The 25,063-nt window shown below is 35.7% G+C and overlaps 1 protein-coding gene across 18 annotated transcripts in view; it reads right to left on the reverse strand.

Annotated features, from left to right (window-relative positions):
• KDM6A (lysine demethylase 6A) overlaps positions 1–25,063 on the reverse strand; it is a 181,540-nt gene that overhangs the window by 42,255 nt on the left and 114,222 nt on the right. For 4 of the 18 annotated variants that reach the window (XM_081566393.1, XM_081566388.1, XM_081566384.1 and 1 more), the window contains 8 exons: positions 17,925–18,018; positions 15,210–15,336; positions 7,442–7,540; positions 7,079–7,298; positions 6,382–6,516; positions 5,129–5,224; positions 4,113–4,214; positions 3,049–3,444 (listed from right to left, as the gene is read on the reverse strand). In XM_081566393.1, the coding sequence (XP_081422519.1) occupies positions 3,049–3,444; positions 4,113–4,214; positions 5,129–5,224; positions 6,382–6,516; positions 7,079–7,298; positions 7,442–7,540; positions 15,210–15,336; positions 17,925–18,018 (1,269 nt within the window). Of the gene's footprint in view, positions 1–3,048; positions 3,445–4,112; positions 4,215–5,128; positions 5,225–5,785; positions 5,942–6,381; positions 6,517–7,078; positions 7,299–7,441; positions 7,541–15,209; positions 15,337–17,924; positions 18,019–25,063 lie in introns of all 18 variants that reach the window. The other 14 variants (XM_081566386.1, XM_081566383.1, XM_081566395.1 and 11 more) reach the window with 6 other exon arrangements.

Here is a 25,063-nt window from a genome sequence, read left to right on the forward strand (position 1 = left end):
AGCATGCAAAGGAATACAATCTGGTTTTAAACGATTAAAGTAAGCAACTGAAAATTCAATCACAGTAGTAGTTGAAAGATAAACTAAGTTATATGAAACTTTTCATAAAGTAAAAATACTTCAATATTATAAGCATATCTAGTATTATTATCCCAAAAGAATCCAGGTGGGTGTCAAAATTTCATGTATCGTCAAATGTCTACTCAGAAGCTAATCACTTATCAAGTTATAATAATTATAATATGCAAATACAAAAGTAACCATTTTATTACACTGCCTTTAAATGCAAATCTAGGTTATTTTAAGCTATACAGTTTTTAAAGAGGACTTGCTGAACATACACCTACAATTTGTATAATTTTACTTTCATACCTTAAGTGGAATCTGTGAATGAACTCTTCGAAACTATAATGTAAATTATTATAAATCTGTATTTCCTCCCATCATCAGAAGCTAACTGGTTGATATACTATACGGGTCTATCAATGGTCTAGTTTTCATCACAACTTGAGAAAACTATTTGAAAGGCATAAGACAGTATTGAAAAAGTCTCTAATTATGTTAATTCAGAAATAGAGGCTCCTCAGCTTCATTAGTCATGCAGCAACTTCATTTGGGAAACCTCTGATTTAGAATCAGTTCAACAGAATTCTCAGGCAACTTTCCCAACTGCATTACCTAAATTAAAAAGCTCCTATGGCCACTGGCATTGAAGGGTCTGCAAAGCAAAGACTGGGTTCTGCCACTTAGTATTCTGGCATGTACAGAGGATTCATGGTCTGCAAACCAAGGGCTCTTTCACTAAAATTATGTGTTTGTTTTTTTTTAACCACCAAAAACAACTTTGTATTGGGGTACAGCCGATTAACAACGTTGTGGTAGTTTCAGGTGAACAGCAAAGGGGGGCGCCATACATATACATGTATCCATCCTCCCTCAAACCCCCGCCCATCCAGGCTGGCACATAACATTGAGCAGAGTTCCCTGTGCTATACAGTAGGTCTTTGTAAAGATAGCAAATTTCCAAAGTAGGGTGAAGGGAGTTATTTACTTAAAATCTCAGCAACTAAGGAAGCCAGGGAATTAGATGCAATAAAGAATAATAATAGAATCATTAAGTTACAATCATAACAAAGGTTCTTATTTATTAACTACAAATTATACCTTAGCACTATAGGAATCCTAACAAAAATCTCATGTTATACATTCAACAATCCTTTAATGTTTAAAGACACTGAACCTTCAAAATCCCATCCTCTCACCTACCCAAACAATTCTCTCCTTTTTCTCCAGGGTTAATTTCCTCACATTACTGACTCAACCTGTAACCCACTGATTGATTCACACTTTGACCACAGTCCCTTCCTTGAAAGACTTGGCTTTAAGGCATCACTCATATTCTCCTTTATCTCCTACTATCCTCACAAGTCACTCCTCTTCTAGTTTTTTTTGTTAGTTTTCCAATTTTCTGACTGATTATATTGGAATGCCCCAAGGCTCAGTTTTGAGTTCTCTTTTTTCCCCTATCTATTCTCACCCCTTGGTGATTTCACCCAGTTTCCTTCCTTCATCTTCCCTAGTTTATCAGGCTAGCTTAGGCTCCCGTTTTCTCATACCCACTCTATTACCTAATCCTGTTGGTTCTATGCCCAAATGTACCCAAAAGTTGACCATTTCTACTGCTGTCACTCTGGGTTGAGCCGCCACCATCTCTTAACATGGATTATAATGGTAATTTCCAAATGAGTCATATCATTTGTACTTTTGCCTCCTTTAGCCTATCCACAGTGTACCGGAGAGGATCTAGTCAGACCACCTCACTCCATTCAAACCTCCCTATAGTTTCCCATTTAACTCAGAATAAAATCCAAAATCTTTATACAATGGCCTACAAGGCTGAACATGATTTAGCTAGCCTGTGTCCAAACTGGAACACACCTACCTCTCATCCTGCTCAGCCATGCTTTTGCCGCCCTGATAATCCCTAAATAGGCAAAACATGCTCCAGCCTTAGGGCCTATTGCTCTTGTTGCTCCTAAACCTGAAACACTCTTATCACAAATATCTTCAAGTGTGTGTGTGTGCGTGCTCAGTTGCTAAGTCGTGTTCAACTCTTTGTGACCCCATGGACTTTAGCCCACCAGGCTTCTCTCTCCATGGGATTCTTCAGGCAAGAATACTGGAGTGGATTGCCATTTCCTCCTCCAGGAAATATCTTCAAGGCTCACTTCTATAACTCTTTCAGGTTTTTATTCAACTACCCCTTCCAGTGAAACCTTCCCTGACATTCCTATTTATTACTGCAACTCCTCCACCACCAATCTCTAGCACTCCCCAGCTCCATTTTCTAGTATATTATTTCAGAGAACTAATGGTAAACATTACCTTATATTTCATATGTAATGCCTATTTATTGTCTGTTTATGTACATGAACTAAGACATTTTTAAAAGTTCTTAGAAAAAGAACTTATTTTAGTTTAACCAATAGTAAGTCAAATATTTCCTTGTAGTAGACTAACAAAAGTATAAGCAATTTGGCAATACATATTCGCAACATTTCTTTTAAAAGTTCTTTGACCCTTCAAGTTCTGCTTTGGTGCACCTGCTCCATGGAAACAATCCAAAACACAGGGAAAACTATGAGGATAAATATTCAGAAGTAAAAACTTTTCCTCCCACCAGAGTAAATACTTACCACTTAGAACAGCACTTGATCTAGGTAGGCAATATTTACAGAAATGAACTAAGAAACATTACTATAAATGCTTAAGATGCCATTGTAAATTAGCAGTGAGTTTTGGGGGAATTGCATGATTTATTTTCTTTTTCTTTTAGAAATTTCTAACATTACCTATGTGTGTAAATTTTATATGAGAAACAAAAATCTAGACACAATACTGAGTCACAATGTAGTAATCACACTGTAGTACTATAAATGCTTATAAAAACAGTTTCCCAAACTTTTATTTCTCCCCTCAACAAGCATAAAATCAAATAAAGACAACTATTATATGAGAAGCCAACAAGGCAATTAGTCCTTCTACTACCTGAGTGGAGTTAGATAGTTGGTTTTTCCACGGCTCCTCTGCGCTGCTGGTCAGGTTTGTGCGGTTATGAGGTAGAGTGAGTGCGTTTCGCTGCAGGTAAGGCACGTTTCCATTACTTCCACTTCCTGTTATGTGATTATTGCCTATCAAAATAGTGTCTGTACTTCCCAGCGTTCTTGATGTGCTACAGGGAACATGGCCTGCAGAAAAGGGTCCATTGGCCAAAGGCTGCCCAGGGCAGGCAGGGCGGACTCCTGGCTGAGACACGCTAGGCACTCTGGTCAGAGCAAGCTGTGGCTGCTGGCCAGAGACTGAGTTTGTAGGCAGTGATGAGTCAGCTGATGGCCCGTTAGGAATTCCAGTAGCTCGTACCTGTGCAACTCCTGTTTGTCTCATCTGTCAAAAAAAAACAAATAAAAATAAATGCTGCCTGTGTGGCCCATAAGGGACAGAATCAGAATGTGAAGACACATAACAAGATAATTTCTGATTTTACCCTAACATTTAATTTCTCTAGGTTAAAAAATACCTTTTTAAGACAAGCAATTGTGTTTCTTCACATTTAGATTAGCTTCCTCAGAAAAGCAGGAATCTACTTAATCTTAAGAAATATCCTTTTACTAAATGACAAAAGAAAGCAGTTGAAAATTATGGAAAAGAAATCAAATTTACAGGTCTCTTCCTCATCACAAAATAGGGGATCTTAAAACTCCATTTTATCACATTTATATGCAAGATTCTCTGAGTTAAACAAACTTGAAAGAACCCTGCCTGAGTTTAGGATGTAGTTTGTTAAGTATTAAATAATATAAATAAAACTCATGCAAAATAACATGTAAATTAATAAAATACTAAGTCATGTTAAAAATCTAATTTATAGCTGTTGTTTTCCCTAAAAATCTCTGTCCATTATCAGTATTTTAAGAAGCACACATAATTAAATCCCACCAAACACTAAGTACAAACTAGAGGTGGGCATAAACATACTGTCCAAAATGATATTTCAGTCAACAAAAATATTCAAATGCTAACAAATTTTAGGGGGAAAACAATGCTGTACACACTTGGTGTTGCTGCATTAAGACAAACTGACTTTCCAGCTGTTCCAGCATCAGTTTCTGTGCTGGATTTAAATTATTTCTATTTGCACGGAGCTGTTCCAAGTGCTAGAAGAAAAAGAAGAATACAGTCAAAGACATATCTAAGAAACAAGCTCATTATTTTAAGTAACCTTTCTATAAAACTCTGAACGGTGTCTAGTCAAAGATACTGATTTCTGACCAATGGCAATCAATCCCAAGATGAAGTCCTTTAAGAAGTTTGAGAAAGTTAAGGAATAAACATTTATCTCAGCAGGTTTACTGTAATGGGATCTTTGAGATAAATGGGCATGAGATTTTACTCATCAATAATTATCAGGATTTACACAGAAAGTTCTTTAAGCTTAAAAATGCTTTATGACAAGTACTCTATAAGAAGCACTGTATGGAATAGGAAAGTCTGAAGACAATCTGACTATCCAAAACTAGGAATTTGCCTAAGTAAAACTATGACACCTATATAAAGAAACACGATATAGTCATAAAAGAATTAGGAAGCTCTTAGTATATTCACATGGAAAGGTCTGCAGAATACACTACTTAACAGTATATACAGCATTTTATCATTTGTATAAAAAAAGAAGAAAAATAACATGAGAGAAAGGAGATGAGTATTTGCTTGGACATGCATGACATCTCTTGAAAGATAGATAAGCAACAAGTAATACTGGTTTTTGGTTAGGAGGGGAACTGAGTGGGTAGGGATAGAAGTAGGAGAATTTGTTCTATATACTCTAAACTCATACTTAGGTGGTTTGAACCATGAGAATATATTGGGGGGTGGGGTGGAGGTAAGTGGGAAAAAAAAAAGAATGAATTATCTCTACTACTCTGGTAAATGTGGGCTCATTTTATTTATGTGCCTATTAACTGAGTTTACTGCCATTCGGTTTTAAGAATACTTAAAAAAACTTAGAAATTTAGTACCTCTACTTTTCTTTAATAGGAAAAACAATCTGTCAAAAGCATGTTTTACATACCTGTAATTTCTGTGGTGTCAAACACCATGAATGACCTTGTTGCTGTACTGGAGGATGTGACACTGCATGGCCACTACTCCAATTATCAGAAGTATTCTGAGGAAAATTGATTAAAAAAAAATTAAAGAATGTTTGGTTAAATCCACAGAGTTAACATAATGATTAATGGAGGTCAAATGACTATGAACTGGAATATTTACATATAAAAAAGATGTTATGACATTTAGTTCTTTTAAAAGTAATTTTACATGCATAGTAAATTTGGGAACTTAAAACTTAAGAAAATATTGATTCTTTAATTAGCCACCCAAAAAGGCCCACCCCTAAACTATGGCCCAAATGACTAACCTAAATACCACACTGTCCACTAGGTTCAATGTTAAGTTTATTTTAATGTCAGTAGAAAGTGATGATGAAAAGTTGTGTTGAGATCTTAACGGCAGGGAGATGAATAAAATGATTTGATGAATGCAAATTTATCCCTACTTTCCGTATTTAATATGATACTAAGAATTTGGAATGAAAAAACTCAAACCTTTCACTCATTGATGTCCACAGATTTAAAATAAAGGACAGGAGATGTTCAAACTGCACAAGTTCAGGGCAGTTAGGAATTTCTTTCTTGACTGGGATTTTCTATTTCTCTAAAATATATACCTTTGTTGGACTAGATGTTCTTTTCCTCTTGGCAGGACTGGACAGGTCATCTACTTGGCTAGAAGGAATCATGTGTAGTGGCAAGGATTGCTGTGAAATTGGTGTTTGACTGAGGCCTAATACAGGTTCAGTATTTGGATGATGAGGTTTACATGCCTAAGAATCACAGAAGGAAGACAAAAATAGGGTTCTATATATTCTTAATTCATTCCTTCAAATTATACAACTTTACAAGCTGCATCCTTTTCAAATCTATGTGGACATCGCTGAATGATTGAAAATCAAATGAATCATCAGTGGAGGAATGTGTACCTTCCTTTGAAAAACTTGTTTCAAAAATTGAATAAACAACTGCAGCATTATGTTAAGAAATTTCCTTCAAAACCATGAAAATGCACAAAGGTTCTAAATTGGCACCCCAAAATTTCTTCCCATATCAGAGGGAGTTTTAATTTGATCTAAATTCCCTTCACAATTAAATCGAGAGTCTTTTCATTAATAAAAGCCTCCTGTGCTTAGTAAAATACGCTTGACTACTATAGATTGAAAAGAACCCTTAAAGCTGGGCACCTGCAGAACATAACCCAACTTCTCACCTGCTGTGCTGTGTTCATGGCACCCTGCCTGGAGGTAAGCTCTGCGGGGATTGGTAGGCTCCACGCCTCCTCAATACTAGGAAGTAATTTAGTTTTATTCTGTAGACTACCTTGTGGAAGGTTACACAACTGAGCCTAGGAAAAATTATGTAAAAAGCAAATTTAACACAAGCCTACTTGAGTAAGAGCAAGTCCACTAAATCTTCCTAAATGCTATAACTGTTTTTAAAAGAAAATAGATCCTTAATTTGGGGTTTCAGAAAGATACTAAGTATAATGAGGGAAACGGGAATATAAACCTTTGTGAGAATTAAAACAAAGCTGAGCTCTGTTTTCAGAGTTCTTATAGCTGTCTTCTCATGAAACTCCAAGCAAGAGTGAAAGACAGTGTTCGTGTTCTTTTCTCTAAAATGCTATGACAACTTAAAAATGTAGACAGTACATAGAAAAAAATTATGTAAATTAATATGCATTAACAGGGTAAATGCACAAAAGAGCATCTTTTAAAATACTGTTTATCTTACTTAAAATGAAAAGTAAAGTAAAATAATATTACAAGCTATGGTATGTTTACAAAATATGGAAACAAGTTATAGACATCAAAACACAACTAGACAAACTTCCCAGCCACCCTCCTCCTGCCTGAGTGTCATGGGGAAACATGTGCCTTTAAAAAACTGCGATTTAAACATTTTACCTGTAAATACTTAATTCGTGCTGCAAGTGCAGAGGTATTACTACAACTTTTGCTTCTGGTTGCATTTAAGTAGCATTTAATGGCATCCTGAGGCTGGTTGCAGGATTCATAGAGTGTGCCTAGGTCCATCCAGGCTGCAGCATGGCCATGGTCCAATTGTACAGCACAAATATAGGCCTGTAAAGCATCCATAGGCTGATTTTGCTGTTGATATAGCACACTGGAAAGAGAAATTAAGAAAAAATAAGTTGACTAAAAAGAATGGCTTAGCTTCATAACATGATGTAAACCATGAAGTACATTATATGTGACACAACTATCTTTGTGTATGAATTATACCATTATTTCTACACAAAGTCTTACCCTATTGAACACCATGTATCTGCACTTGCTTCTGACTTATCAATAGACTGCCTGTAAGATATAAAGGCATCCTGAACTTTCCCAATACTTGAATAGCACCTAAAAGGGAAGGGGAAAAAAAATAAGAAAATATGATTAATACACATTGATTAATGTGCTGAAAGACTATGTCAAAGCAAATAAAAATCTAATAAGCGAACAGATTTACGTGAAGTGTGAATATACATGACAATAATAATGTACACTATAATTAACCCTTCAATAAGCTATTATTATAGACTATCTGATAGTGTTTATCAGTGCAGCATACTTTAGCACCTATTAAAATAGTTAAATGCCATATCACTTCAATATAATAATATTCAGAGATACACACACACCACTCTATGTATACAACTTGATCTCTGGTTTTCCGACGAGTTAGAATATAGTTAAAAACCAAGAAAAACATTCTATGTTGGTAAGACTTGCTGAATCAGATTTCAGTTTTCCTTTCTTAAATAATAAAAATAAAGGCAACAATTCTTTAATACATACAAGACACAAACATAAGAAATAGTATCAAGCCGACTATCAAAAATAGTATAAAACAGGATTAAGTACAGTATTTAACGACCAGTAAGGGTAGCAAGTTATGATTAAAGTTTCAGGGAACTGCCATTTTTCTTAATGTAGATGTACCTGATGGATATATAAAACAGTAGCTAAAATTATAAAAATACAGAAATTATATTCTTAATGTTTGGCACTAAGGGAAAAGGAAAAAGTAAAACCCAGTCCATCGTAAAGGAGTTACAGTTTAGATGAGAACTGAAGACACATTATAAATAGCATGATGCCGTATCAAATGGCTACCAAATAGAATAACTGGTCTGAGAATTTAGGGTAGGGTAGACGAGACCACACTACACACTACTGGGTTTAGGAAAGATAAGAAAGGAAAGGGTAAGAGTGAAGGATCTGAATGTGTGTAGATGCATACTGTTTAGATCAGTGATTTGCAATTACAAGCTAGTTTACAGCAATTTGGCCAAGCAAACAAAATGGGAAAAATAGACATATACAAACATACATATATACATTTTCCATTAAACCAATATTTGTACTGTAATTGACTTACTCTGAAATACTACTGACTGAGTAAATAGCAAAAAAAAAAAAAAAACAAAGTAAATGTCAAGTAATCTAAAAGTCTGATGTTCGATGCATGAGACAAGGGCTCAGGGCCGGGGCAATGGGATGACCCAGAGGGATGGGATGGGGAGGGAGGTGGGTGGGGGGTCCAGGAAGGGGAACACATGTAAACCCATGGCTGATTCATGTCAGTGTATGGCAAAAACTATTACAATATTGTAAAGTAATTAGCCCCCAACTAAAATAAATAAATTTATAAAATAAAAAATAAAAAAAGAGAAAAAAAATAAAAATAAAAAAAGAGAGAAAAAAAAAAAAAGTCTGAGAACCACTGATTCAAGCAGAGAATCTGAGAAAAGGCATTTTGAAATGTTGCTTGAATAGCATGAGCAAAACTTATATAAGTTACACCTTATATCTTATATATATAAGATATATATAAGATTGCACAGATATAAATGGTAGAGAATTTTAAATCCAACCCAAGAATATCCCGAAGTTTGTTCTTTTAACAAGGGGAATGGCATGATGAAAGTATTTTATGGTAATATTTATCTGCTAACAATGTGTAGCAATATACCGAAAGTGAAAAAAATTATAGACAGTAAAAAAGAAGGCAGCTATATTTACTGGCTTGGAATAGGCCCAAATTAGGGTGAAAGTAATGGATTTGACAACAAAGAAAAAGGAGAAACTAAACTAAAACACAGATAAAAACTTTGTGACAGACTGATTAGATATTCATGGGGATTGGATTATAATTTAGTTTTGAGATCTGACAAATGGTGGGGGGAAGAATGGTGATATCACTGGCAAAAATAAAGGAGAAGGAGCTGGTTCAGAGAAGAAAATGATGAATGTGGTTTCAAATATGCTGATTTTGACATGAGATGTAGACATTAAAATGGGTATGTTAGGTAAAGAATAGGAGATGTTGTCCTGGTGTTTAATACTTTGAAGTGTCAAAATCGAGATTTGGAATTCACCCATCTGGAAGAGAGGGTATAACAACACAGGATACCTACAAAGGAGAGGCAAAAATAAGCCTAAAAAGTGAAGTGAAGTGAAAGTTGCTCAGTCATGTCTGACTCTTTGTGACCCTATGGACTATACAGTCCATGGAGTTCTCCAGGCCAGAATACTACAGTGGGTAGCCTTTCCCTTCTCCAGGGCATCTTCCCAACCCAGGGATCAAACCCAGGTTCGATCCAGGTCTCCTGCATTGCAGGTGGACTCTTTATCAGCTAAGCCACAAAGGAAGACCATGAGATCACTAATCTTGGGGTTGGGGCAATATTAAGAAACTCCTAGAGGAAACCATAGGCAAAACACTCTCCGACATAAATCACAGCAGGATCCTCTATGACCCACCTCCCAGAATATTGGAAATAAAAGCAAAAATAAACAAATGGGAATTAATTAAAATTAAAAGCTTTTGCACAACAAAGGAAACTATAAGCAAGGTGAAAAGACAGCCTTCAGAATGGGAGAAAATAATAGCAAACGAAGCAACAGACAAAGAATCAATCTCAAAAATACACAAGCAACACCTGCAGCTCAATTCCAGAAAAATAAATGACCCAATCAAAAAATGGGCCAAAGAACTAAACAGACATTTCTCCAAAGAAGACATACAGATGGCTAACAAACACATGAAAAGATGCTCAACGTCACTCCTTATTAGAGAAATGCAAATCAAAACCACAATGAGGTACCATCTCACGCTAGTCAGAATGGCTGCTATCCAAAAGTCTACAAGCAATAAATGCTAGAGAGGGTGTGGAGAAAAGGAAACCCTCTTACACTGTTGGTGGGAATGCAAACTAGTACAGCCACTATGGAGAACAGTGTGGAGATTCCTTAAAAAACTGGAAATAGAACTGCCACATGACCCAGCAATCCCACTGCTGGGCATACACACTGAGGAAACCAGAATTGAAAGAGGCACATGGACCCCAATGTTCATCACAGCGCTATTTATAATAACCAGGACATGGAAGCAACCTAGATGTCCATCAGCAGACAAATGGATAAGGAAGCTGTGGTACATATACAGAATATTCAGTTCAGTTCAGTTCAGTAGCTCAGTCGTGTCCGACTCTTTGCGACCCCATCAATCGCAGCACGCCAGGCCTCCCTGTCCATCACCAACTCCTGGAGTTTACCCAAACCATGTCCATCGAGTCGGTGATGCCATCCAACCATCTCATCCTCTGTCACCCCCTTCTCCTCCTGCCCCCAATCCTTCCCAGCATTAGGGTCTTTTCCAATGAGTCAACTCTTCACATGAGGTGGCCAAAGTACTGGAGTTTCAGCTTCAACATCAGTCCTTCCAATGAACACTCAGGATTGATCTCCTTTAGGAAGGACTGGTTGGATCTCCTTGCAGTCCAAGGGACTCTCAAGAGTCTTCTCCAACACCACAGTTCAAAAGCATCAATTCTTCGGTGCTCAGCTTTCTTCACTGTCCAACTCTCACCTCCATACATGACCACTGGAAAAACCATAGCCTTGACTAGACAGACCTTTGTTGGCAAAGTAATGTCTCTGCTTTTAAATATGTTATCTAGGTTGGTTATAACCTTCCTTCCAAGGAGTAAGCGTCTTTTAATTTCATGGCTGCAATCACCATCAGCAGTGATTTTGGAGCCCAGAAAAATAAAGTCTGACACTGTTTCCCCATCTATTTCCCATGAAGTGATGGGACCAGATGCCATGATCTTAGTTTTCTGAACGCTGAGCTTTAAGCCAACTTTTTCACTCTCCTCTTTCACTTTCATCAAGAAGCTCTTTAGTTCTGCTTCGCTTTCTGCCATAAGGGTGGTGTCATCTGCATATCTGAGGTTATTGATATTTCTCCCGGCAATCTTGATTCCAGCTTGTGTTTCTTCCAGCCCAGCGTTTCTCATGATGTACTCTGTATATAAGTTAAATAAGCAGGGTGACAATATACAGCCTTGACATACTCCTTTTCCTATTTGGAACCAGTCTGTTGTTCCATGTCCAGTTGGATGAAACTGGAGCCTGTTATACAGCGTGAAGGAAGTCAGAAAGAAAAACACCAATACAGTATACTAACGCATATATATGGAATTTAGAAAGATGATAACAATAACTCTGTATGCGAGACAGCAAAAGAGACACAGACGTATAGAACAGTCTTTTGGACTCTACGGGAGAGGGCGAGGGTGGGATGGTTTGGGAGAATGGCATTGAAACATGTATATTATCATATGTGAAACGAATCGCCAGTCCAGGTTCGATGCATGATACAGGGTGCTTGGGGCTGGTGCACTGGGATGAACCAGAGGGATGGGATGGGGAGGGAGGTTCAGGATGGGGAACACAGTACACCCATGGCGATTCATGTCAATGTATAGCAAAACCAATACAATATTGTAAAGTAATTAGCCTCCAATTAAAATAAATAAGTTTATATTAAAAAAAAAAAGGTCAGTGACAGAAACAGAGGCAGTGTCTGAGAGCACCTGTAAACTGTTTTATGAGGAGAGAATTCAGGACAAGAGGGCATTAACAATGACAAACAGGGACAGACACCACAAAGAAATGTTTACCCAATAGTAGAAAACATGCTCTGTTTGTTGTTCTTAATTAAATCAAAGCCAATCTCAGATTTATAGAGCAAATCTAACTAACTGCTGGGAGGAATAAGCAGTAAATCCCACAACCTATGTTTTCATTCTTGATTCCTACAAAGTGAAAGTAGGGAACCAATGTGCCCAAATACAGATTCCTCAATCTAACTATCAAACACTTTTCCTCTAATAAAACTTAAACAGGCTCCCGTGAGACAGTATTGTGTAACTGAAAAAGCTCTGGGTGTTGAACCAAGAATCTAGTCCCTGCTCTGCTACTAATTACCTGCATGACTGTGACCTTGGACAAAACACTTGACTCCTCTAAGCTCCCTTTCTAAAACGTGCAAAATGACAAGGTTTACAGGGTGAACTAGGTGACCTCTTGGTCCCTCCTAGCTCTAACATTCTATAATTATGTGATAACACAATCAATAACAAAGTGCTAGTTTAACAGCATTACCACATTACACTTTCATTATGATATACACATGCCAAACAACAAACAAATGCAATCTTCGACACAGACCTGATGCAGAGATAAGTAACAAAGTGCCTCAAAAATATTAGGGCCATCAAATCCCAATGACATCTGAGATCTTCCTTCAGAGCTTTAATAACTTCTAAAATCTAATTTATTTATAAATATTTTCTCATGACAAAACAGACTTGAAGCAACACATTAGAAGTCAGTAAAAAAGGTAAGAAATGTAAACATCAAAGAAAAAAAGTCTAAAACAGTCCTCAAATTATATTACAGATAAAAAATACTGAACACCAACATGATAATCTTGAACCCCAAAACAAGTTAAATTGGAAGAAGTATCCTTTATCTGAGAAGTCAGCAGAGTATATTTGGAAAATTCTATCCAGAAAGGTTCAAATAAAAAAGCATCTCAATGATTTCAAATGTAAAACCACTTGTGGGGTGGGAGGACGACACACCCCCTATGGAACAGTGCTCAGTGAGCTGAAAATTACAGAATTACTACAGTAGTAATTTGGGGGAATTCCTTGGAGGCCCAGTGGCTAGGACTCTGGTCTTTCACTGTGGGGGCCCAGGGTTTGATCCCTGATCCGGGAACTATGAATCCACAAGTGGTATGGCCAAAAAAAAAAAAAAAGTAATTCTTGATATTTCAAAATTATATATTAATTTTACATGCATAGAATTAAGAAAAAGTATATTAAAAAGACATCCACACGATTGTGCTGTATTAAACTACTAATCTTTATCTGCTGTATTAAACTACTAATCTTTATCTTAGATCAAAAGAAAAATACTTTCTGGTACACACTCCTTTTAATCTATATTAACATAAATTTTCATATATAAACATTAACACTAGAGGCAGTGACTAAGCAAGACCCTACTTTGCAGTACTAGAGCTCCCTTTTGGTCACTATATGAAGCCTCTCACTGCACGATACTAACAATAGTAACAGAGCGAGCTCCAAAGGCAAATGGTGTTCAATTAGATCATTTATTCCCTTTACTAAATAGTCATTTGCTAGGTAAAAAGATACAAAGATGGTTAAGATTCAGTTTCTGCTCCAAAAGATCTTTAATGAAAGAGAAAGACCAAGTTTGGACTCTCAAGCTTTATTAATGAGCAACTGAATTTAAATGACTTTATAAGCCTGGCAAGGAATTAGCAAATTCCTACTAAAAATACCTACTTTCCCACTCAACTATTATAGGATATTATTAATGAATAATAAAAAAAATTGAAACATCTAATATCATTCCCTCTCATACAAATATATTGCTAATTTAAAGGAAAAAATGAAACACTAAAATATAAAATACTAGAATACTAAAATTAATGTGACTATACAAAATACTAAAATTTAATGTGACTATATGGCTAACTCACTCAAAGTAAAATACTCCTATAGAAAAAAGAATGGGAAAAAATTTAAAATTAAAACAAAACAGGGTAATTTCCAAAGAAAACATAAAATTAAAACCTTTAGCATCTGAAGGTTACCTAAGAGATCTAACCCAGGGCTTCTCAACCTCAGCACCATTGACATTTTGTGCCAGGTAATTTTTTACTGTAGAGAACTGTTCTAGTAGCATTCTCCATAGTTGTAATAACCTAAATCTCTCTACAGACATTATGAAATGTCTCCTACGGGGCAAAACAGCGCCTTCCCATCCACCCTATCACCATTGAGAACCACGGATCTAATTCTCTTATCAACAGAAAACTGAAGCCTCAAAATGTTTAATTGTTCAATCCAAGATTCCACAAATAGTAACCCAGATTTGAATCCAAGTATCTCAGATAACTCCTAGTAGATTGATCTTTCTTTTCCACCATACTGCAAAAGCTAAAATCAATTAAGAACTAAAATACAATCAGATAATGGTCCAAAAATATATTCTATCAGATACATATACATGAGATATATTTCAGATAATCAGTAAGCAAAATTCAGACATTCAAAGTACAAGAAAAGTTTCTAGACTTGCAAAAAATTTTTTCACTAATGTCACTTCTCCTTTCCAACAAATTGAAAAATAATGTATCTATTTTCTCATTGTAAAATTTCAAATAGAACTATGATTTGAGATCTACTATTAATGTCCATTCTAAGGTAAATACCACTAATTAAAAGGATAATGGGTAAAGTTCCACTAACTACTGGTAGTCACCAGGCAGAATGAAATATTAATTCTCTGTTCTACTTAGACATATGATGACCACTAGAAATCAAAAGGAAAGGCATTTAAATACCTGAATGAATAATTAGTATCTGCCAAGAGTTTTTGAAAAACAGCAATAATTTAAGTCAAATGAAAATCCAATAAGCAAAATAAGAAATATCCTGATGGACCAGATGATGGTATAACAAAACCACCACATTCAGAAATTCTCTTATTTTTTATCTAGAAATCTTTGTTATAAAATATTTAAAAGGGAAAATATACTGGTCAGATTATTAGTAAACGGATATTTCAGATCATAATTCAAAACTCTTAGCTGCAATAAACAAAAGCAAAACCTAAGTTTCTGATAAATCAGTCTTACCTTCCAAGGAAATACCAAGACTGGCCAGAATTAGGATCTGCTTCCAAGGACTTTTGGAGATACTGAATAGCATAGCTTTCCTTGGTGGCTTTATCTCCCAGGAGATCCACCGTATGATGCATCCAACCTATAGAAAATGATTAAAAATATTTACATAAATGACTTAATTACTCTACTACTTAAAATAATACAGAGCAGACACAAACACATAAAAAATACTCTTTTCAGTCAATTTATTCTTTGTAGCTTGGCATACACACTCCCAAAATTTAGAACCGTCAATTCTGTCCTAAAAGTTTGTCTTTAAGGTACAGTCAACGCAATGAAGAACTTTCATTCCAGAGAAATTAAAACAATTTTAAGTACTGACTTGTCACTTAGTAGATTACAAACTACAGTTCTATTCTTCTCTAATTTTTGTATTTGAAAAAATTTCAAGATATGAAACAAAGAATATAAGATGATAAATCTTATTTACTGTTTCATGTAAAACTTAATCTGCATTTAAAAATCTCTGTTAACACAAAGTTTACTTCCAAGGAGTAAATATAAAGCTATATCATCAATTACAGTTCAGAGTAGAACACACAACATACAATCCTACCTTATTGGCACTGGCTACATATATTCACAACTCACATAAAATAAAAATTACAATCATTTGACAATTTTTTTTAAACTCCAAGAGTATAGGAAAAAGTCCATTCAAATGCTACAAATAAAAATGGTACAAAATGGGTAACACAAATCTTTACTAAACAAATTTAGATGGTATAATCTCACTTATCTGTGGAACCCAAAAAAGTCAAATACGCAGAAGCAGGGAGTTGAATGGTGGTTACCAGGAGTGGTAAGATGGAGGAAATGGGGAGATGTTGGTCGAAAGAAACACAGTTGAAGTTATGTAGGATAAGTAAATCTAGAGAACTAACATACAGCATTACAACTGGATGAGAGAACAGATTTGAGGTGCCTCACCACAGGGAAAAAAAGGTAACTATGTGAGGAGATGGATATGTTGGACAGCATGACTGGAGCAATCATTTCACTATGTATAGGTATATCAAAACATCATCTTGTACACCTTAAATAAAACTGTTATGATAAAACAAACAAACAAGCTGACTATGTAAGTAATCAAAACACTAGATCATGGAATGCTAGCACATGGAATAATCTGACTTAATTTGTCAGGGAATAGTATTTCAGTTGTGGATCAATTCAAGTTCACAAAATCAGCTGCTTTTCATGTAGAGTTCACAGTACACAAAACAAACAAGGACCCTTGTTTTGTGATATCTATTATAGTTGCTGTGCTCCAAAAGAAAGAGGGCTGAGTTATCATGTTTAATGGAAATGTAAGTCAATCACACACTTATTCATCTGTTCCTCCCTTACCTCTTCTACTATTACTACTAAGAACAGGACCCAGAGTAACAGATTCTAAAAGGAGTTGCTTAAGCAGCAGTGACAAGCAAGTAGGGAGGACTGATGTGCAGGCATAAATGACACTCAATAAGGGGAAGTATTTTCCCTTTCAAAACCATAAAAAGTTTACTTATACACTTAGCCAAAGAGGACAGGTTTGTGCACATTTTTGCTACTGACACATTCTTCAATGCAGCTAAAATGCATAAAAACTTATTTATAAAAAAAAGTTTGTATTCACATTATTAGCTGAAATGAGTAAGCTATCTCAAGGCATCACTTTGTTCTTTTTACCTAAGAACACAAAACCTTTTTTGCTGTACTAATAAACTTATTTTAACTTAAACATACAAATTCACATTATTTAAACTCTGCATGTAATCATTAAAAACAAATACTTGACTATAATTTTTAAAAATATGGATAACTCATGGAAATTCTAACCAGAGATTGAAGACAAAATTAAAAAATGAAAGTTTTATATGAAAGCGATGTTTTTATTTTGTATAACTGATCACAGTATGCATTAGTATCATGAAGTGACAGAATTTAAGCTTAAATAATTTTAAAATTACATTAAAAAGTCATGCTAATGACTATATTCCTTCATCTTCAACATTACAACAGAACTGCATGTGTAGAGAATCTATACTTGAGATGTTCCACATTTCTTACATAAAGATGTTTTAGTTAGTATTACTGACAGAACTATGAAAGCAAGCTCACCAATCACTAAGAGACTTTAGGTAAATCACTTAACTTCATTGAGTACTAATGGTATCTGGCACAAAGAAAGCATTCAATCCCCCTCACTCATGGGTAAGTACCAGTGTATAATTTTGAGCATTTAAAAGAAAAGTTACACTAAAGAACTGTAATAAGATTGACTGTGAGATAGACAATACTCAGCAGAAGGTGGAAATACGATGAGTTCAGATAAATTCTATCAACTTTGGAAAAGGAAGGAAAAGAAATAGGATACGTAAGCCAAGTATTTACCATCAGTGACATGTAAAAAACATAAAGCAACGTACTTATAAGGGATTCCCTGGTGGCTCAGACGGTCAAGTGTCTGCCTACAGTGCGGGAGACGTGGGTTCGATCCCCAGGTCAGGAAGATCCCCTGGAGAAGGAAATGGCAACCCACTCCAGTACTCTTGCCTAGAAAATTCCATGGATGGAGGAGTCCGGTGGGCTACAGTCCATGGGGTCGCAAAGAGTAGGACACGACTGAGCGACTTCACTTTCAATGTACTTATAACACACTAAGTGAATATTATTACATACCCAACTGTTGTAAGACAGTTGCTTTTACTTGTGCAGAAAGGTTTTCTGTCTGCAAAAGTTGTTCATAAGCTTCCTTTGCAGAATGATACTTCCTCTAAAAAGCAGGGAAAAAAGATTTAAAGAAAATAAATTAACATCTTTAAAGAATTAGCTCATGTTAAGTCTTATACAATATTGATATTTCAGCATATTTTAAAAAATCAACTGAAAGATGAAAGTGCATTACTGAATGTTCCTCTAACTCTAGACAGTTATGGTTAATAGGTCATGTTTCAGAGTATCTAACACCAGTAAAACATTCAATACAATGAAGTATCATTAAAAAATGACCTTTGAGTCCTTCTCAGGGCTTCCCAGGTGGCTCAGATGGTAAAGTGTTTGCCCGCAATGTGGGAGACCTGGGTCCGATCCCTGGGTTGGGAAGATCCCCTGGAAAAGGAAATGGCAACCCACTCCAGTACTCTTGCCTGGAAAATTCTATGGACGGAGGAACCTGGTAGGCTACAGTCCATGGGGCCACAAAGAGTCGGACACAACTGAATGACTTCACTTTCTTTTCTTTCTTTCTTTGCGTACTTCAAGTTGAAACCAAAGGATGAGAGACAGCATCATTATGTAATCAACAGAAACCTTATTTCAAATTTTGATCTTTCCCTAGGCTAGTGACACGACTGAGCGTCTTCACTTTCACTTTCCCTTTCATGCACTGGAGAATGAAATGGCAACCCACTCCAGTATTCTTGCCTGGAGAATCCCAGGGATGGCGGAGCCTGGTGGGCTGCCAACTGTGGGGTCGCACAGGGTCGGACACGACTGAAGTGACTTAGCAGCAGCAGCAGCAGCAGTGATATGTGATATGATACTCTCTTGTAATGCTGGGCAGCAGTATTGAGCCACAGCTCCCAGTCAGTTACAAGATCAAGAGGGTGAACAATCGATACCCTTCCAAAACCATTCTGTACCCATACAACCATTTTGCTTTTCACCTCAGTTTAGTATTTAATAAGTTACATGAGATACTCAACAATAAAAAAAGAACCTTTAAGAATTTGCCAAACCTTAATAGTTGAAAAGAAAATTATCTGAACCTATTTAATAACATAAACGATGTCAACTTTATTTAATAACACAAATGAACCTAGCAAAATATTCTACTTCAAAGTGCATCACCTGTTTGCCTAGAAATACCAAGCTCCAAAGCAACTTAATATGAACAAATAGAGCACATGTCAAAACTGTTGTTATAAAACTAAGTACAAAAAGCCAATGAAATCTAAGTTTAAAAGATACAATCACTGGTATATAATATATCCTAGGAAAAAATTATAATACATACATGATTTTAAAGACATACTCCTCATAACTATTGTCTAATGATGTTTATAATATTTAAGATTTCATAGGCAAAACTCTAAATGAAACCATTTACCCACAGTTCTCACCCCAAAAGTACTAATATGACTGAAACCCATTATTGCTACAGTCCGAAAGCTGAAGACAATTCCTCCCAACCCCTCCAAAAGGGGGAAAGTCAACAAAAGAAAACTTCATAAATATTATTTTTAGAAAACACTTGGCAGAACAATAGATTGAAGTGGTTTTCATTCATATCACTGATAGGACATAGCTGGTTGAGCAAACAAACCTTTCTCCCCAAAAAAGTAGAGACATAAAACTAGCTGTGTGAGCCTCGGGCAAATCACTTGAACTATGATTCAACATCCATACAATAGATGTAATGCTTGATCTTTCTATCTAGAGTTCTTTTTAGTATTAAATGAGACAAAGAACTATGGAAATAAGGAGCTCTATGAATACAGTATGTCAACACGGGGAAAAATTGCAAGAACGTCCATTGAGATTAATAGTTATTAAACTTTTATTCATCATAATAAAACTTTTACTTTATCATAATAAACCTTTTAAATATTTTATGAATAAAACATAAACTTTTATTCATCAGGTATATGACTTCCCTTTAAACATTAATCTCATCTGAAAAAGTAAATTAGTTAGTGAAGGATAAGAATCAAGTTATTCAACTCAGTTCCTTCAACTGGTTAAGTATTTATTGAACACCTAACACATAACAGAAACTGCTGGAACTACAGGCAAGAATACAGATATGAAAACAAAACATACTGTACTGTGTACAGTAACAATATTGTACAGTTATTTCCCAGAAGCAGATAAGCTTAGAGTACTAGCACATTGGGCAGAAAATGCAGAGACAAGCAGACAACTTCACAAAGACCTTCCTAAACCATGTTAAAAGACTGTAGACTATATCCTAAGACAATGGGCTACCACTGAAATGAGTTCAAGCAATATAATCAAATTTATATTTTAGGAAGACCACCTTCTGGAATTACCTCAACAAATGCTAAAACATACTTCCAAACACTAGTAATAATGATAATATTAATAATAATAAACCATCATAGTTGAAAAACTTTATGGACCATACTGAGAAACCAAGTTTGATTTCTACCTCATACTATATACAAAACTGGCACCACATTAAAGACCTAAATATGAAATGCAGAAGTTTATAACTAAAAGAAGAAAATGGATAATATTTCCTTGAGATGGGAAAAAATTTATTCGACTTGGCACAAAACACACAAATCAGGAGGAAGGATCTGACTCGAAACACAAAGGAGAAAAATAGGCAATGGACATATAAACCAACATGTAAAAGGTGAAAAACATGTAAAGTATAAACCTTGAGAAATCAAAAAATGCAAATTTAAATGAAATATTAGCTTCTATCAATTAGACTGGCAAACATAAAGTTGGGTAGTTCTTAGCATTGTGGGGATATAAAGGGAAATACTCATGCCTTGCTGAAGGGGATTTACTCATGGAACTAGGTGTGTAAATATGCTACAATCTAAACATCTCATTCTTGGGATATATCTATACACCAAAGGAACCTTCTCATAGGTAATATTGTAAATGGTACTATTTGTGGTATCAAGGAGATGGACAACTAGCTCTATGTCACTAGGTGAGTGGAAATGTAACATATGATGGATGTTTACAGCAGAACATTAAGTAGCGATTGTTAAGTAGCATACAAAAGCAATATGAGTTTATGTATAAAGCTATTTAGTAAAGTTTTGCCTCTGGTAATGCTGCTGTAACATTTCACAGACAGCATTAAATTCTGGATAAAATATAAAAGTCAACTATCTATCAGAAAGCACTGAAAAGAAACCAAAATTAGGCAAAAGCAGAGAAGTTAAGACTTAGAGGAATAGAATGGCACTGGTTGAGTAACCCTATTTTTCCAGGATGTTGACCTGAAGGCAGGCCCCAACTGGTATCTGGTTGGCTAGACCTCAAACAGAAATCGGCAATCTTACTAGCTTGAAAAATAAGAGGAAAGACTTTGAAGCTATCACAAGAGCTAAAAGTGAGTGAAGAAGAAACAATCGCAGAAAAGAGAAAGAATACCAACTTCTGCAATTAAACTGTTCAAATTCCTCGTTGACCACTGAACTACACAGGAACACAACAGAGGTCCAGCAGCCTAAAAGAACTAAAGAAAGAGAGATTTAGCTGCTGTCTACCACAGGGATGACAAAGTTTAGTGTGTGACTTGAGCAAAGTTGAAACTGCCTAATAAAACAAAAAATCAACTTCAGAAAAATATAACAAAGTCACTGTTCACACCATATTATTCGTGATACACAGGATAAAATTACCAGGCTTGTAAGAATCAGGAAATTTTTACTCATGTTCAAACGAAAAAGAAATCAATGAAAATCAGCCATGAAATGACTTAGATGTTGCAATTTGCAAATAATTTTAAAGGAGCTATTTTAATGAAGTTCACAAATGAAAAAGAAAACAATCTAATAAGGAATGGACAAAAGAAAAAATCAAAGTACAGAAAAAGAAATTAAAAGAGAAACAAAAGCAAATTCTCGAACTGAAAAATACAAATTTGAAATTTTTAAAAAAGAAAAAAGTCGCTGAAGGACTGACTAGCAGATTAAAGACTTTAGAAAAACCAACAAATTGAAAAGAGGTTGGCAGAAAGTTATCTAGACTGAAGCAAAACAGACAAAAGAGAAGGAAAAAAAATGCCATCCAAGATATACAAGACAATAACAAACTATCTACCATACCCACAACAGGAGTCCAAGAAGGACAGAAAGAATGGGGCAGAGAAAATATGGACAATATAATGGCTGAGAACTTTTCAGAACTGATGACATTAAATCCCATATCCAATAGACCACGAAAAACACTGATAAAAATATAAAGGAAAACCCAATACCTAAGTACATCATAGTCAGATACTTAAGAACCAAATGTAAAAAGAACCCTGAAAACAGCCAGAGAAAAACCACAAAATACAAAGGATACAACAAGAATGACAGCCAACTTTATGCAATCATATCAGTAATAAAATTAAATATAAATGGAATAGATATTCAAACAAAGAACAATACAGACTTCCAGAACAGATTACAAAAGTGAAAGAAAGCCATAAATATAAGAATTGTAAGATATGCACTTTTTCCTATAAGGACTCAAACAGACTGAAATAAAAGGATGGAAAACATACGATGTAAACTCTAAACATTAGAAAGCTGAAGTGATTAGATTCAGATCACATTAAAAAGGCTTCAAGACAGAGCACTGCCAGAGATAAAGAGGAATATTTCATAATGATAAAGGACATATCAGGATGATGTAACAATAAAAAGCTTTTTAAAAAATGAGAAGACTGACAGATTTAATGCTGATAAAATACTATTTGTCTATAAAATTTATTCCAATTTCGCCAATTGTCTCACTTTTCTGGTCCAGGATCTAATTCAAGATCCCACACTGTGTTCAGTTAGCATGTGTCTTTACCATCCTCTAACCCGAGACAGACACTCAGTCTCTGACTTTTCATTACCTTGATATTTAAAGTACTAGCTGATTATTTTGAAGAACGTACCTCTCAAACTAGTAAGTACCTTGTGGAAAGATATTCATCATTCCTCATACATTAATTAAAATTCCACAGGAAGAAACAGGTGTCCCCTTACTGCATTTATTCAATTATTCATTTATAGCAATATGAGCTAATATATTTTATTCTGTACTGTACACCATTATTATAATTATTTGTTCCTAAACTTGTGTCTGATTCAGTGATTAGAAACCCTATTCCCCTCAAGCTGGCTCCTGAATCTTTTAACATGGCTCATCATTTTTTGAGCAATCCCTTACTTTTTGGCACCACGAAATATTCCAGGGATCATCTTGTAGGTTCCCTCCCTAAGCTCTGGAATCACACACTTCTCCCCAAGAATTCTTGATTTCTTTTACTGAAGAATCAAATTTAGAAACAAAGATCTGGATGCTAGAACATTCACTGCTGTGGAGGGAGGCCTTGCTTCTAGGCACTCACAGTAAACAGAGCTGGGAAATATATTCATGTATACACAAGGCATACACATATACATACTCTTCCATCTGTATCTATTTCTATTCAACTCTCAATTTCCGTAAATAACCGTATATTTAGTTTTTACTCCAATTCCAATCCAATAACACAGAGTTCAGTCTAGCCTTTCTTCTTTTCTTACCTGTAAGTTCTCTGACAGTGAAAATCTAGTCCTTATTATTCACAATACATTTACTTAGGGATAAGCAAATATCCTCATTGCCAAATTCAGACTTAAATTGAAGAAAGTAGGGAAAACCACTAGACCATTCAGGTATGACCTAAATCAAATCCCTTACGACTATACAGTGGAAGTGACAAATAGATTCAAGGGATTATATCTGGTAGACAGAGTGCCTGAAGAACTATGGACTGAGGTTCAAGACATTGTACAAGAGGTAGTGATCAAGACCACTCCCAAGAAAAACAAATGCAAAAAGGCCAAATGGTTGTCTAAGGAGGCCTTACAAATAGCTGAGAAAAGCAGAGAAGCGAAAGGGAAAGCAGAAAAGGAAAGATATACCCATTTGAATGCCGAGTTCCAAAGAATAGCAAGGAGATATAAGAAAGCCTTCTTCAGTGATCAATGCAAAGTAATAGAGAAAAATAATAGAATGGGAAAGACTAGAAATCTCTTCAAGAAAATCAGAGATATCAAGGGAACATTTCATGCAAAGATGGGCACAATAAAGGACAGAAATGGTATGAACCTAACAGAAGCAGAAGACATTAAGAAGTGGCAAGAATACACAGAAAAACTATACAAAAAAGATCTTCATGACCCTAGAGCCAGACATCCTGGAATGAGAAGTTAAGTGGGCCTTAGGAAGCAACAATATGAACGAAGCTAGTGGAGGTGATGGAATTCCAGTTGAGCTACTTCAAATCCTAAAAGATGATGCTGTGAAAGTGCTGCACTCAATATGCCAGCAAATTTGGAAAACAGCAGTGGTCACAGGAGTGGAAAAGGTCAGTTTTCATTCCAATCTCAAAGAAAGGCAATGCCAAAGAATGTTCAAACTACCGCACAACTGCACTCATCTCACATGCTAGCAAAATGATGCTCAAAACTCTCCAAGCCAGGCTTCAACAGTACGTGAACCGTGAACTTCCAGATGTTCAAGCTGGATTTACAAAAGGCAGAGGAACCAGAGATCAAATTGCCAGCATCCGCTGGATCATCAAAAAAGCAAGAGAGTTCCAGAAAAACATCTACTTCTGCTTTCTTGACTACACCAAAGCCTTTGACTGTGTGGATCACAACAAACTAGAAAATTCTTCAAGAGATGGGAATACCAGACCACTTGACTTGCCTCTTGAGAAATCTGTATGCAGGTCAAGAAGCAACAGTTAGAACTGGACATCGAACAACAGACTGGTTACAAATTGGGAAAGAAGTACATCAAGGCTGTATATTGTTACCCTGCTTATTTAACTTATATGCAGAGTACATCATGCGAAATGCTGGGCTGGATGAAGCACAAGCTGGAATCAAGATTCCTGGGAGAAATATCAATAACCTCAGATATGCAGATGACACCACCCTTACAGGTGAAAGCAAAGAACTAAAGAGCCTTTTGATGAAGTGAAAGAGGAGAGTGAAGAAGTTGGCTTAAAGCTCAACATTCAGAAAACTAAGATCATGGCATCCAGTCCCATCGCTTCATGGCAAATAGATGGGCAAACA

This window comes from Giraffa tippelskirchi, chromosome X, assembly GCF_054371585.1.
Source record: "Giraffa tippelskirchi isolate mGirTip1 chromosome X, T2T-mGirTip1v1.2.pri, whole genome shotgun sequence".
NCBI lineage: Eukaryota > Metazoa > Chordata > Mammalia > Artiodactyla > Giraffidae > Giraffa > Giraffa tippelskirchi.